We start from the raw sequence: 17,257 nt of genomic DNA on the forward strand, positions 1-17,257 counted from the left end.
AAAATAAAAAACAAAATTATAAAATTTAATTTAATAAATAAGTAATTTTAAAACCAATTAAAATATTATATAATAAAATATTTATATTTTATAATATTTTAAATTAAAAAAAAACAAAAAAGAGAGAGAAAATCTCAAATAATATATATTGGAAATTAAATTATAAAATAGTGTAGATTGAAAAGGAATAAGAGAAAGAAAGGGTATTTACGAAAAAAAAACCTGTACGTGACAATAGATTGCCATAAACTTAACAACCTAATTAATAAACTAAACATGTCAACTGGAGGAAACGGAAGCAAAATATAGAAAGATGACTTGAATTTGTTTATGCTATGATCATATTACATGTAACCATTAGACCAAGCAAGTGTTTGGTAGGAAAAAAATATATTAGAAAAATAAGGTTGATGAGATTAAAATTGACAAAACAAAAATTGTTAGAGTGAATGACATTAGATGAGAAATATAGCGAAAATAAAAATGTTTCGTTTAAGAAAATAAAGAAGAAATATGAAAGATAAATAAAAAATAAAAATATTGTGATAATCAATTATTACATCACATATATCAGTGTAAATAATAGATTATGAGGATGATAATTGATTATCTAAACCAAATCTTCATTTTTTCCATTCATTTTTATTTGGTTTAGGATAAAAACAAAAAATGGAAATCTCACACCTTTTTTACTTTCCTGCCCTCATTTTTTACTTTCCAAACACATTCACTTTTCTCTTTCTCACAATTTTCTTCCCTTTCCATCCTATTCATTTCTTCATCATTTCTCTTTCACCAAACGAAAATTTATAAACACTTTAATTTCCTTCCTTGACGGAGTTGAATATATGATGCTCTACTCTAAAATGGAATTTTTTAAAATATAAGAACTAACAAAGAAAATTGCTACAATACTATGATTTCTATTAATACTTTATTAAGTGATTTTAATTAAATAACAAAATAAAATAATGTTATGCTTTTAAAAATATAATTAAGATAAATATTAAATTTATATATCACTCCATCAATTACCCACACCATGATAAAATTATTTTTTTTATCAAATATTAAGATCTCAATAACATCAGTGCGTGCGAGTCAATTGATACGAGATTATTAAAACTTAATTAGTATTTTTGAATTTAAACCTTAGATATGTAATTGCGATAAAAATATATCAAGATCTTAATTATTCTAAGAATATTGTTAGTAATGCATTCTATTATATAATCAAACATTTTCTTTTATTGATTTAAATTTATTAAGAATGACAAAATCTTATTAGTCTTATATATTTTTAATAAACATTTATTATAATTTTATAATTTTTAATCAATAATAATAATAATAATAGTGTTAGACATGAAATTATCAATAAGTTAAGAACTATCACACGGTCTACATCACTCCTTACATGATAAATTCTCAAATGCTACAATTTATGAGAAATAATCAATATAACTTAATTATGTGTCATGTGAAAATTAATAGGGATCAACTTAATTCTAAATTATCTAAAAATTTCTCGTGTTAGAAAATATATTGCTACTCTTCTGTTATTTTAAATGCCACGCTAGGTTTCAAATTTTAAGAGGTTAGACTTCCATTTATCTTATGCGTGAAATTGTTAGATTTGATAAAAATTCATTTAAATTATAATAGATACATTTTAAATAATTTATTTTAAAAAAATCTATTACATCCATGATTAATTCAATAAACACACCAAATCTATTGTGTAATAATTTTAAAAATATATCTATGATTGATTTAATAAAATAATCCAATCAATTTATAAAATTATTTTAAAAATTGAATAATTTTGTGACTATTTTAAAATACTCCCATTTATTCTAGAGTTGTTTCTGCTAACGTAAGCACTGTGTCCATCAATGTTTTGGGCACCTCGGCTGGCCTCTTTTCAAGCTTCCCGGCAACCCCCCTAATACCACGGTTGTTTTTTTCAGTCTTCCCCGCCATTGTCCCAAGGGAATGCCAATTAACAAGCTAAGAAGTGTTAAATAGCTGTTTATCACATATGAATTAATGTTCATACACCATATCATTACTCAAATATAAATGAGTTATTTAAGTTTGTTAAATGTTTGATTAAATTTAATTATTCAATTAATCAAACAACGTTAAAGTTGACTTTAATTGTTTAAGCGAACCAAATTTAAATTTTTTAAGTTGACACTAATATATTAATAACATGCAAATTATATATATATATATATATATATATATATATATATATATATATAATTTGGTTATAACTTTATCAATTGTTATCATTTATTTCATTTAAATTTTAAAAAAAATTATATACTTTTTATGAATATTCAGTAATTTTCTTTAAAATTCACTAATTTTATCATAAAAAATAGAAATTTATGAACCTTAATATAAAGGAAAGTAGCAGATTAGTCATTAGCAAATGAATGCTAATAGATACTTCATAATAAACTGGTTTGTGTCATTCAGATTAACAAATATAATGAAGTGTGAAATGATCATTTTTAAATTAACATTTTGTTGTCTGCCTATTGTTTACAACTTGGTTTAATGGTTTGCTTGTTGCGATACCATTTGTTGGTCCCAGATTCAAGACGTGACAGTCCCTTCACTCAACCAAAATTAACATTGTTCTGGTACGGTAACAAAATAAATAAAGATGAGTAAAAATTTTCAAATGTAAACTCAATAGAAAATTGAAAAAAAGAAGTTTAATTTACTTGTTTATATACTAAGAGAATTTTTTTTTAATTTTAAGTAAAAAAGTATCACTTTATTTCCTGCTTTATAAGGTTGTATATGAGAAAGCAAATTTATATTGTTTTTATATTTTCTCTTTTCATTTTTTTTCTACAAAAACTTCAAAAAGGTAGCTGGCAAAATACAGGGAAAAAAACATTTTTCCAAACCAACAATTCCTTGTTTTATGGAGTATTTTATTTTGCACTATCTTCTTCTTATCTTTTGTTCTTTATTAATTATAAAATGTATAAATGTATAGTAAACTTTGTTATATAAATATTGTTATCCTTCTAAAATTCCAATGTCATTAAGCAGGGGTATTGACATGTCAATTTGGATTAATTTTGATCAAATTTAAGATCTAATCCAATTAAATTTAATCAATTTGGTTCAGTTTGGTTTTCATTTTTTTAAACCCAATACAATCTATTAATAAACAGTTTGGTTCAGTTTATTCGGACCAACCAGTAACCTATTTAAATTTGATATTTTTGTTTAAAACTATTATTTTATATCATGATTCATTCAAATATCCAATATATACAATAAACACAATATTATCAATTGTCTAAAAGTAGTAAAATTGATTCATTTAATATCATCAACATAATATTCTAAAATAGACTAATACAAATTAAAAAAAAATATTCTTCAACGAGATTCACTATAATAATCTAAATCACAATTATTTTCTACAAACTAATTTTTTACAATAAACTTTGATGCAACCAGATTTGTTACAACTATATTTATTGTAACCAAATTTGTTGAAATAAATGAACAAAATATGATTAATTAATATTATAAATATAACAGAAAAAATAAATATGAAAAAAAGTGAAATAAATAATGTATATGAAAGTAACACCGTAAGAAATTTTAACACTAGTAATTTCAAAACTTGGAATCCCAATATTAACAGTATTCAAAACCAAACCAAACCAAACAACTTCAACAATTTTGATCAATTTCGATCGGTTTTCATCGAATTTTTAAATCTAAACTCATGACTCAACTCGTCTAAGACTGTTCGGATCAGTTTAGATCAATTCGAATTCACAGATAACGTATACCCGTAAACACCCCTGCAAATAATTTATCTTTTAATTCAATTAAGATAAATATCATTGATGACCTTAACAAAAACAAAGCTAAAGGTGTTGTCAACTTTAATGAAAATATATTTGTATCATAATTTATGCATTAAAGAATCTCAAGATTCGATTTTGTCTAAAAAATCGTGCTTGGTTGAGCCAAATAAAATATAAAGACAAGAGAATTATAATAAGTAAAACGTGATAGGTACAGTTTAGTAACATATTTTATGGAGTGGTACTTTTTATTTATTTTTATTTTGGTACAATAATAATAAGGAAATAAAGACAAGAGAATTAGTTAGCACTAGCTACAACATGTCCATCGCTACAGAGGGAGCAGGGACCACGAATTCCTCTGGATATTAGTAGTACTTTTGAACTGGGAGCCTGATGAGTGCTTTTAAAGTTTTATTTAAAGAATAAAATATAAAACAAGTAATTCCAAATGATGTACACTACTGTAGTATTCTATAGGTGATGATATCATGTTAATATAATATTTTTATTGAAGTATTAATTTAATCTGTTGTCAATACTTTTAATTTTAAAAATAAATTAAGATTATCAAGATTATTTGAATAATTATCTTTAAAAAAATTTCAAGATTAATACGATTTTTTTAATGTATTATAATCTAAAGTTTTTAATTTGTTGCATACAAATAAAAAAACAAAAAAATTATATTTCAAAATTTGTTCAAATTGAATCTTAATAAAAAAAAAAGAATGAATTGACCTACTTTTTAAAGAAAATGTTCAGTGCATTTTTATTTGAAAAATTAAAATCTTAGAAAAATCACTTCAATATATTCTTTTTGTTTCATTATAGTTGTAGTTTTACATTATTTTACACAGACCAAATAAAATCTAACAAATAAATTGAAGAGAATAACAATTTTATAAAATTAAATTTATTATTGTTAATTTATTTTTAATTTTTCTTGTTTATATATCATTAATATTATAAGGAATATAAATAAAAAATATAATTAATGTTACATTAAAAAACCAAAATGACAATTATTTTAAAATAAATATTTTCTTACTATATAACAATTACGTACTATTAGATGAAAGGAGTATGTCTTTTCATCACCAAACAAATACAACACTAGTATTACGTACTCCTACTTATGCTTCCAATTTCCCTGTATATAAACTAATTTCACTTTTAAAAGATACATAGTGGTGATTTTTGCTTTTATTATTTTAAATTAATTATAACGAAATACTAATGCTTTTAATGAAAAATGGAAGAAAAGATTAAAATAATTTTTTTTAAAAATATAAAGAATCAGAATAATTTTTTTAAAACTTAATATATTAAAAAAAATTTTAAAACATAAAAATCAAAAATGTCATTTAACCTACAAACTGATATAATGCAGTCAAAGTGTCAAACACACACTTACTTTATTTTACTTTAATGTGCTTCAATGTGTGTGTTCAGAGTAAATTTTTAATACTTCGTACTGTGTTATGTAAATCAAGTTTCATCATTTCATGTTAGTTTAAATTGATTACTACCCCTCCTTAATAGATTATATCACGTTTAAGATATTGACATACGCATTTAAGAATGTAATTAATTTATTGAATTAAAAAACATTAAGTATTGATTAAGGGTATATAGTCTTAGAAAAAAAGTATTTAATGCAATATTAGTTTTGTAAAATGACAGATCAATTTTTTTCTCTAAAATATCATATAATTTAAAACGAAGGGATTACTTTGTAATGCATTAAAACGCATGCTTAATTTATTTTACTTTAACGTGCATCAACGTGTGTTCACTGTTCACACAAATCTAACCAATACATCCATTCATGTTCGTGTTTCCTTAGGTTAAATCAAGATTCATGTTAATTTAAACTTATTAATTGTGTAATGCAGTCACATGCACAATATATTTTATTTTAACGTGCATCAATGTGTGTTTTCAGTGTTCACACTTCACACAAACCTAATACAATCATTTAATAAATTGTTAAGAGTGATTCCCTATATGTTAAATCAAGATTCATGTTAACTTCAATTTATTAATTGTGTAATGCAGTCAAATGCGCACTTAATTTATTTTACTTTAACGTACATCAACGTGTGTTCAGTGTTCACACAAATCTAACTAACACATCCATTCATGTTCGTGTTTCCTTATGTTAAATCAAGATTCATGTTAAACTTATTAATTGTGTGATGCAGTCAAGTGCATAATATATTTTATTATAACGTGCATCGATGTATGTTTTCAGTGTTCACACTTCACACAAACCTAATACAATCATTTAATAAATTGTTAAGAGCGTTTCCCTATGTTAATTCAAGATTCATGTTAACTTGAATTTTGTTTCATACATATGACAATTCCTAAAACTATTTAAAAGAGTAGTAATTTTACTGTGTCCCATAATATATTTGTCGTGTAAAAAGAAAAAAAATCTAAAAAATTATTACTTTAATTTTTCAATATAATATTAATTGCTTCTTCACTTATAAAATTAACGATGATCAATAAAAATTAAAAATAAATTAACAATGATAAAATTAATTTTATAAAAATTTTATTCTCTCATCTAATTTATTAATTTTTTTATGTATAAAATAACTTACAATGATAATTATAATGAAACAGAGAAAATAATAAAATATAAAGTGTGTTTTTAATCTCTAATTAAGTAATCTGACGTGATCAACTAGTCCAAAAAAAATGAGTAATTAATGCACTACATTGTTTTGAAATATCTTCTAATGTAACATCATTTTAACCCACAATATGCAAAATTTTTGTTTTATGTTGTCTCTTAGCGAAATCGATCAATAGCAATAATTACCCTATGTAATATTGGCTAGGCTGGAGATAGCTACCAAAAATCAAGCTACTAGTGTCGACTTTGGCCGAGACAAATATGAAATTAATGTCAGTTTAATTAGGGCGTTTGTTTAAAAACTAAATTTTTTAATTAGATGCATCATTTTAGTATTCTAGAACCATTTGCAGTTCGGTTTGGTTCAAGAGAACTTGCTGTTTGTTTCAGTCTAGTATGATTTCAACAATCCTAGTAACCGCTATTTTATGTGTTTCTTGTAGTGATTATAGCCCTCACTTATTGTAGTATGACAAATCTTAATTATATGACAAACCTAACAAAAAAAGTGAGAAAATTTAATCTTCATCATACAATCATACATAAATGATTATTTAATTAAATTTTAATCTTAATTACATAGATTTAAATTATTTGATTAACTCTTTCCTCACCTCTTATAAGCTTCTTTTATATATGTGTATGTTTTTCTTATCAATAATATTTTGAATTTATTTCAATTTCTACCCACATTTGTCTAACATTTCTTAAAATAATCGTAACATTTCGATTAAATGAATTGTCTTTTAACCTTACGCAATCTAATTAACCACCATGCTTATCGTTCTTCTATGCGCTCACGTACGGTTCACACAAACCTAGTACAACATATAATAAGAAACTAGAGTACCAATATAAAGGTGTTTCCTTCCTCTGTTAATTAATTCAATCCATTATGAATTCCCCGAAATCAGCATTACTTGAAAGAATTTAAAAAGGTTTTCCACATGGAATCCAAAGGCTCACGCTATATACCTCCAAATATAAAATAAAGAGACATTTTCTTTGTAGAATATAATCCAGTAAAGTTGCTTATTGGAGTATTATAAAAGGAGTACAAAACAACAAAAAATGCAATGAGACTTGTTGCGCTATCCAATATCCAAGCTATAATACTATTCAAATGTTTATGGAACTATTTTCATTTTGTGTAGTGATCGAAAGTCGAAACGGTTCAAAATTGGTAGAATACTGTTAACGAAGAATCAATTTGAAAATACTTAAAAGTTATTTAATAAACCAAAAATATGTGTAATTACGTTAACTCTTCAAAAAAAAAATCTCTCGTAAATATTCGTTTCAATTATAAAAGATAGATTCATCCATTTTGATATATAAAAAATAATCGATTTGAAAATATCATTAAAAAATGAAAAGAAAGAATATCTTTTATATATCTACCAAATTTATCAACTTTTCAAAAAATGATGGAAACCCAATTTTATCTCTTCACAAAAATAAAATTTTCTATGATGAATTATTTAATTATTGGAGCTATACTAATGAAAAAAAAAGAAACAAATTGAGAGGACAAAAGTTATGATTAAAGAATTAATTTCTCTGGAATTCAGTCAGGAAATAAATAAAATTTGATCAAGAATTAAATTTAAATGCTATTCAGATGATTCAATTTTAATTTAAACATATTAATCACTTTTGCTAATAGCTTGGTTAATCAAATTACAATTTGATATCAAAATAGCCTACTATATATCTAGCTAAATTTATATTTGAATTTACGTAATTATTTTTTATATTTGAATTTAATTTTTTATTAATAGTAAATAATTTTTTTTAAATTTTGTTAAATTTAGATTTTATCATAAATATATGTTTAAATATTTATGTAATGCATAAAATACTTACTAACATTAAAATACCTTAAGTATAAAACCTTTCACTAACCTTGAGCGTTTGTCAACGTACGGCGAAATCGTCAACTTTAATACTTGTAAGAAATGGGAGAGATTATTCCCACTGCAAGCAGAAGAAAAGTCTGCGTTAATTCTATACCCAATTTAGTCTTTATCTTAAATATATAAGAAAATAAAACTACAGTAATTCACGTTTATTAAGAATATCAATTAATTTTATTTAAATTTTTTAATCTTATTATAAAATATATCATTATCTAAATTAACTTTTAAGAGAATTCGATTTTATGGAAATTAACTTATTTTAAATGAGAATATTTTCTCCATTTCAAAGGTCATATGGTTGATATGAAAAAAATTTAAGCAGATAATTGGAAATAAAATTTGAATTAAGTAAAGAATATTTTGAAAATAATTTTATAAAAACTTTTATACTAACTAAAAAAATTTAACTAAAATTTTAAAAACTTTACACTCTTATTTTTTTCTTAACAAAAATTATTTAATATTTTATGTTATAAAAAATTTAATTTTAAAAAGTAAATAAAAGGAGTAAATACAAATAAAAATTTTCTTCTTATTTCACACACACAAACTTCTTTTATTCTTGTTTATCTTTGCAAACAGAAAATTGTTACTTCCATATATATTTTATTTTTCTTTTGTTCATTTTATTTCTATCTATTTTTATCCAAACAAATGTGTAAAGCTCAAAAGTAGTGAATATTTTTAAAAATAAATTAATAATATTATTTTTATAAACACATAATAGCTTCCACATATTTCTTTTGGGTAATGCCATTTGTATCTATAATTTTCAACACTTCATCAATATTTTTTTTCCTATTATATCATATTCTTTATTGAGTAACGATATATCCACATCCATTGACATAAATACCTATTTAATACCTTTTCTTTCTCTTTATGCCTCTAACTATACTGGTGTCTATATATATATATATATATTCCTTTCTCTCTCTCACGGGATGTAAAATAAGATTTTGATTTTCCGGCGTCTAAATATATTTATTCTTTTTTTTTTTGGGTGGACTAGTCTTTGATTATAAGAGGCCGTGGAGTGAATCATCCTTCTCAACATAGATCTTAATGTGTAAGCATTTGTCAAGTTAGACCTCCCATTCTAAGTGCCAAAATTTCCGAATAAAGTATTTTTCTTTTTTTCCTTTTATTTTAGGCGCTATATACAGTGCCCTGCAAGGTAAATGGTTACTTCCTCCCCGTACGTTGCTTTATCAAATTCCATACTTGTTTTTCATTTCATGATCCAAACGAATCTGTTAGGCTAATTGATTTTGTATGTATTTTATATAGGTTCAGATTGTGGAAGCAGTAGAAATGGCAGCTACAAACCTTGCAGCCCGTGGAATAGTTCTGGAATCGCTTACAAGAGACAATTACGACAACTGGAGTGCTCTTGTGAAGAACTATCTAATGGGTGAAGGTCTGTGGGGCGTTGTCACGTCTGTTTCAGAAATTAGTGCGAAACCTAAAACTGATTGTGAGAATTGGAAGAGGGAAAATGCCAAGGCTTTGCATATCATTCAGCTAGCATGTGGTTCAGAGATTCTTAATCAGATTAGACATGTTGAAACAGCAAAAGAAGCTTGGAACAGATTGGGCGCGTTATACAGTTCACAATTAAAAGGCGATCCAGATATTGAGCAAGGTATTTATACTACTTTTGTGCTTCTGTTTTTTTTTTCTTCCAGTGATCTAGAAACTTCAGTTCAGTATTGCTAGAGGAGATGTTAAAAAAAAGAGGGTTTTTTTTTTTTGGATCTTAACCCTTTGGTTGTTAACTAATTTAGAATTTGAGTGGAAAATAAGTAAAACTTAATCAATGACTGTTTTTAATAAAGAATAAACTCAAATATTACCTAAATAATTTCACTTAAATTTCAATACACTAAAAACTTGATTTAGTTCTTATACCTAGATTATCTTTTTGTCTTAGTTAGAAAAAGTAAAGATTATGTAAATATAAAAATTAAATGAGTAATTAAATCAAAAGTTATAATAATGTTACTCACAAAGCACCATGGTTGAGATTTGACTGCAATTATTCCAACAGTGAAACTATGTAAGAATTGATTTTAACTTTTAATAACCTTATAAACAACTTCCAGTGCTTTTGAAATGTTTTTGGAAAAACTAATATTACCTTTTTCTCACATCTTTTTTATGTTTAAAATTATTACAGAAATATTTAATGAAACTAAAAATTGTTATACTTAAACTAAAATAATTTTATTTAATACATTATTTTTTAAACTTGCACCACTTGTAGTGAGTGTTAAATAAGGATATATTTGAAAAAAATATATTAATTAGACTTACATATGAAAAGGAAGTAGTATAATTTGAAAATAAGAATAGAAAGCTAAAGCATTAAAAATAGAAAGCTAAAACATTAAAAATATGGAAAGGAAGTATTATAATTTGAAAATGAAAACTGATATTAGTATTATTAGATAAAGTTAGCTATTAAAGGACTTGAAAAATATGAGATAACACAAAAGATATATTTATAATTTTTTATATAAATTCTATTTTGTAAGACTGGTTTTTGTTGTAGTTATAATTTTAATGTATTTTATAAATTAGTCTGACCAATATCCTAAAGATATATACTAGTTAAGAAATTAATTTTTTTTATTAGAAATCATACCAGAGTGTGTTTTAAAAATCATATGAGTGTGTTTTTGTTGTAGTTATCATTTTAGTGTATTTTATTAGTAATATTAATTTTTTGCATCACAATAAAAAAAAAATCTACTCTTACATCTCTGGCGGGTCTTCTAGGAATGTTGATTAACATTTGTTTTTACAAATTTTGAGTTCCTATCAGTTTTTTCTAAAGATATCTTTTGTACAGAAATAAAAATAATAATAATAATAATAATAATAATAATAATAATAATAATAATAATAATAATAATAATAATAATAATAATCTACTAGATATACTTGGAGCTAATAGCTTACCAATACCTATTTACCCATCACTAGGATTTACGTAATTACCTTTTCCTATTTTTATGAAAAGTATAACCTATATATTTTGATTTTTGAGCTTTGATAAAAAATAAATTGTTGAATTGTTCGCGTGGCAGGTTTCGTGGACGATACTCTCCATGAATATAAACAGCTGCACAGATATGTGGAGAGTGGTGATTGGAAAAATGCAAAATCAATCATCTATACGGACGACACGGCCATATTTTCCACGTCCTCCACGGGTAGAACCGTTCTTCATATTGCAGTAATTGCTGGGTACGAAAACATTGTGAGGGAGTTAGTGAAGAAAGGGAAAGAGAAATTAGTAAAAATGCAAGACAACTGTGATTACACTGCTCTTGCTCTCGCTGCTGAATTAACTGGAAATCATAAGATTGCAAAGTGCATGGTGGATCCCAAGAAGGGAGGGAAGGATCTGCTAACCATGAAGACCAAAGACGCTGAAATTCCCGTTCTTCTTTCTGCTGCCAAGGGACACAAAGATATGACTCGCTATCTTTATTCTCAAACTTCTTTAGACCAGTTCCGAAACAAAAATTCCCACAACGGCCTTTTGCTTCTTACACGATGCATCACCGCTGAAATATTTGGTAAGCAATAAAACTTTTCTTAATAACAGCTAAGTATTTCACAAGTACTACTTTAAGATTAAATAGAATTAATGTTATTATATACTCCTCACTTACTTATATTCAATATAGAACTTGAGCTCCTTGTTGTTGGTTTGATCTGCTAGATGTGGCTTTGAATTTAATCCATCGTATTCCACAACTGCCTCTAATCCATGAATCCGATGACCTACGGCCCTTATACGCATTGGCACGCATGCCTTCTGCATTCCCTAGTGGCTGTGGATTTGGACGTCTCCAACAACTCATTTATAATAGTAAGTTCTCACATTTTATTTATCTTTATTAATTAATAATAGTATTCCTTTTTGCTTAATCTTAATTGAAGATTTTTTCTTTTGAAAGATTCTATGGTACTAAGAGAAATTTAAAGGTTTTGGTATTTTTTTCACCAATTGTATGAGTTTCTGTTTAATAAATATACCAAAACTCTTAGATTCCATTGGTATAGGAACTTTCTTTTTTCTATTCAGAATCACGCTTTCTATTAGACAAGAGTTGCATGCAGACTAATATTGCTTCAGAACTTGTAGTGTTGCCAATTTTTGAGACACTTTAACTAGAAATCGAAGACTTATTAGTTGCTACAATATTCTTTTTCACATCACTTTCGCACGCATGATTCACTTGGTGACGTACGTTTTAAGTGTTTGTATTGAATCTGTTTGATCAATTTTAATCCGTATTCAGAGTAATATTGGAGAGCTAGCTCAAGTATTAATGTTAATCCACTTCTCGCTTTCGATCAGTTTTAATATTAGAAAAACAAGAGCAGCAAAAATTGTGCCGAATTGTGCCAGATATTGCTCAAGTAGAATGCCATGCTCAAGCAGAAGCCTCATATGTTGATCTAGAGGAACTAGAGAAAGGCCAACATAATTCGAATGCCTCCTTCGCAGGTCCGTATGGATTGCACTCTTTATCAAATTGCCTACACCTTAATATATTTACATATCCAATAATTTATTTTATTTATTTCAGTATCATTACACATGAATAAAAAAGAGAATTGTGCTCAAAAGTAGAAGATGTAATCTAAGTAAGTAGAAAAATCAATCATTGGTTCGTACATTTTATATAAAAGCTTAAATAATAATTTAGTTTCTGTGAAATATCTTATTTTTGTTTTTAGTCTTTTAAAGATGTTTTTTTTTATTTGCGTTTCTGTAAATTGTTTTCTTTTAGTTCTTACTATCAAGTAATTACATTAATTGATGATATAACAATAATTTTAAAATTTTATTAATTTGTCACTTCATCAAGAAATTTATTAGGATAGTCTGCATATAAATTGTAATTGTTATTTTATCTTAATGTATTAGATTATTTTTTAATAGTAATATTATTTTTGTGTTTAAAGGATATTTTGAGATCCTGCAAAGTTGATAACATATGCAATGTATTGCAAAATATCATCTAAAATGTTTCAATAACAAAGAGGATGCTCACTTAAGGATTCAATTACAACATTAATTATGAAAGCATTCTGAATTTTAATATGTTTCAACATTTTCTGAATTATGCAGAGTATTATTATCTTTATGAAAATCAATTTACTTTGGTTTTTGTTGACTCTCTCAATTTACTTTGACTATTTATATATATTGAATAAAATATTCCAAAAATTCATTATAAAATAAATTATGAAAGAATTTTATTCTATAAATTATGAATCAAAGGATATCATGATTTTGATGGTTGAAAATAAATCTTTTTGTTTGAATATATTTTTTTCCCATCAAAAGTAATCATATTTACTTTTATTAGATATATGATGTTTTATTTTTCATTAAAAAATTTGAACAATAATTCAACAATAGAAACTTAGTTATAGCTAATTTTACTTAATTATCATATGTGATAATTTTCCTCCCCTTAACAATTTCTTCTGGTCCCTTTCCTGTTTATCATTACTCAAAGTTTATTTTTGTTTCTTTAGGAAGGCTCTATGGTCTGATTTTGGATTTGCCACCCGTAAAGCTCTTAGGTACGTGTATCCTGTTTATTTGAGTTCGAGGATTCCTATGTGCTAACATCGAATAAATGCCTTGATCAGCAATTTCCGCCTTTTTTTTATGTGTTTTCTTTCTTTCTTTCTTCTTTTTCAGGTGGACTGCTTATATTCGTTTATCTGTTGTTTCAAAATTATATACTTTTAAAGTTCTCTTCTGGTACGTCAACAGAATTTGAATTTATTTTTTGTTGTCTTGTTTTTCTTCAGCTACATTATTAATTTAGTTCTTTTATTTATTTAATTATATCAATTTAGTTCCACTATTATTCAATGATTTTGTAACAAAAAAAATCAATGTAGCCTCTTAATTTTTAAAATTGATCGATGTTATCCTTTCTGTACAATTGTGAGAAACAACTATCACATTAGCTTAATGTATATGTGTTATGTGATACAATGAAAAAATGACAATAATTGTCACATATAACACTTCCGTTAGAAATTTAAACAACATAGAACTACTGACAGAAAAACATTGTATCAATTTAAAAATAAAGAAGCTAAATTGAACTTTTTACTAATACAGGAAATAAACTAAACTAATTAAGTAAATAGAGAAATCAAATTAATAATTTAGTCTTTTTCTTCATCCTATATATATATATATATATAATTATTAAGGCTAAAATATATTTCTGTTATTTATCTTCTTTTTTAAATTTTTTTTAGTTTGGTCTTTAATTTCAAAAAGTTTTATTTTAATCTCTTAAAATATCTTTGTTAGATTAATTTCCATTCGTTTTCCACATTACATTTATGGAGTTCAACATTGAGTCCCTCGAATTAATTCTCCCAGGAATCAAGGAACTATATGAACAGAAAAAGACCCACCATCTAGTTCTTAAAATACTGAAGTGCTTGTGCGAAAGAATTTCGGATTACAAGGAATCACAGCTCCAAGAGGCTTCAGCGTATGATGCGATGTTGCAGGCAGCAACGCTTGGAATTACCGAGTACATAGATGCAATGAGGAAGGCTAATCCTGACCTCTTATGGGCCATCGACAAGAACAAGAGAGGCATATTTTCGCATGCAATTCTCAATCGTAGAAAAGATGTCTTCCGACTCATAAACCGTGTCAATGGACGGAAGGAGATCATCAAATGTCGTGCAGACGCGTTTGGCAACAACCTCTTGCACTTGGCAGCATATTTAGGGCCTTCATCCGATCTCGATCGTAGATCCGGTGCTGCTCTTCAATTGCAAAGGGAACTTCAATGGTTCAAGGTTATATATTCATCTTTTCTCATCATATATGAAATATATCATATCATTGTAGAAGAAGGTTTTAAATATTGGTCGTGCTTGTGTTGCAATTTTGTCGTGTTTGTTTGTGACAAATTGCAAACAAATGCGATTGACACAATCCCAATTGCATGCGTGGATGGTTGAAAAAAAACCTTATTTTGTGGGTAAAATCATGGTCGCCGACTGATTTTTAAAACCTTATACAAGATGTATGAGCAATTTATGAAATCACTGCAGGCTGTTGAGAATATAGTGCATCCCAAGTGTAAGGAAGAGAAGAATTCAGATGGTAAGAAGCCCCGTGAAATATTCAGTGAAAGCCACGAGGAGATGGTGAAAGCTGGTGAGAAATGGGCAAAAGACACAGCTAGTTCTTTCACTCTTGTGGGTACTCTCATCACTACTATCATGTTTGCGGCGGCTTTTACCGTTCCCGGTGGAAACAATCAAGATACTGGAGTACCCGTCTTCTTGCACGACCAGATATTCACTTTGTTTATCATAACAGATACATTATCTCTCTTTACTTCTTCCACTTCAGTCCTGATCTTCATTGGGATCCTCACGTCGCGTTATGCTGAGAAGGATTTCCTCAAGACATTGCCGTTGAAGTTACTTTGCGGCCTTGTGACACTTTTCTTGTCTGTGGTGGCAATGATGATAGCATTTTGCGCTTCACTTGCTATGATGCTGAAGGGAAGTCAGCGACTCATAATAGCAGCCATGTCACTTGGGAGTATTCCAGTTATTGTATTAGTACCGTCACAACTTCGCCTCTTCCTTGAGATTTTCAATTCTACAATATATGCGAGATATATCAAGTGAAATAGTGTCTTAGTAGATATATTGGGACAAGTAGTACGTGACTGAGGCAAGTGAATTCTGCGCGCAAGAAATAATTATATATTGTCGTAATAGCAGTTTATTAGATTAATTAGAGATACACTAGCACATCATCATATATCTGATTAAGCCTGTGTGGCTGTGTTTGTTTGCACTTGGTTGCATCTTATGGTATTTTGCACGTCAATAGGGTCCATTACTGTCAAACATTGAACTAATCATGAACTAAGCCAAGCTAATGCATGTATCTCCTTCTTCAAAAGGTTAACTGTGAAAATATCACTGCCTTTAAAAAATATTAGTGTAAATTAAGTATCGTTTGATGTTGCCTACTTTAGGTTTGGAATGACTTATTCTATTTATATTAAAAAGACTAAAAATAAAATATCAATTTTTAAAAGGCATTTTTTTTACATCTTTCTGTACCTATTTCTATCTCTTTAAACTTTGCTGCTCTCTTTCTCTCTGCCTTCCACTTTTCATGTGCGTAACACATTTTTAGAATGTACGTGAATATAATCATTGAAAAGAGTCTTTTTATTATTATTAAAAATCCTTGTTTAATTTAATAAGGTTAATTTGGCTTCAAACCTTTGAGATGATGATATTTTTCAAAGACCTAATTTTATTACCTATATTAACAGGCTTCATGCGTCACCATATGTCATTTTCTTATTTGACATAGAGAAAATGAAAATATATATAATAATATGAAACAATCATCCCATTGCCAAAGGTTGCTGGCTTTGCAAAAGTATAGGGAAACAATATTGTACAGTGGCGCATAAGCAAATAAACTTTCTAAATTTGAATCCATGAGTAACCCGTCACCAATTTTCAATTTTATCAATGCACCAATGCTCACCCTAAAAAAGTACATAAAAGGAATATAAGATTACAATTCATAAATATATAAGATACAATTATTTTGCACTCGTAGGATATATATCTAGAAGTGTATAAAAAATTATAAAACATAATGATAAATCTATAATTGTAAATCATGTCATCATAAACTACTTTCTGTTATTTACATATAAGAGTAGTATTATATTTCTTTCTTAAAATCATTCATAAAGAGAATAACTTTAATTTTTTGTTTATTA

At 26.6% G+C, this 17,257-nt stretch overlaps 1 protein-coding gene across 1 annotated transcript; it reads left to right on the forward strand.

Moving 5' to 3' along the window:
• Nucleotides 1-9,366: 9,366 nt before the first annotated feature.
• Nucleotides 9,367-16,562, forward strand: LOC100811748 (uncharacterized). Its single transcript, XM_006572890.4, has 9 exons — nucleotides 9,367-9,597; nucleotides 9,711-10,065; nucleotides 11,513-12,007; nucleotides 12,154-12,303; nucleotides 12,796-12,945; nucleotides 13,986-14,033; nucleotides 14,155-14,217; nucleotides 14,857-15,287; nucleotides 15,546-16,562. The coding sequence occupies exons 2-9, from the start codon at nucleotides 9,735-9,737 to the stop codon at nucleotides 16,131-16,133; spliced, it is 2,256 nt and encodes a 751-aa protein (XP_006572953.1). The 5' UTR covers nucleotides 9,367-9,597; nucleotides 9,711-9,734; the 3' UTR covers nucleotides 16,134-16,562.
• The last annotated feature ends 695 nt before the right edge of the window (nucleotides 16,563-17,257 follow it).

This window comes from Glycine max, chromosome 1 (assembly GCF_000004515.6).
Source record: "Glycine max cultivar Williams 82 chromosome 1, Glycine_max_v4.0, whole genome shotgun sequence".
NCBI classification, from domain to species: Eukaryota; Viridiplantae; Streptophyta; class Magnoliopsida; order Fabales; family Fabaceae; genus Glycine; species Glycine max.

What these genes read in the sequence shown, in the direction of transcription:
- LOC100811748 (XM_006572890.4), top strand. Translation starts at nt 9,735, where the DNA reads ATGGCAGCTACAAACCTTGCAGCCCGTGGAATAGTTCTGGAATCGCTT. An exon ending in CATCACCGCTGAAATATTTG is followed by an intron (nt 12,008 to 12,153) that starts GTAAGCAATAAA and finishes TTGATCTGCTAG; the next exon opens with ATGTGGCTTTGAATTTAATC. An exon ending in GGGAACTTCAATGGTTCAAG is followed by an intron (nt 15,288 to 15,545) that starts GTTATATATTCA and finishes AAATCACTGCAG; the next exon opens with GCTGTTGAGAATATAGTGCA.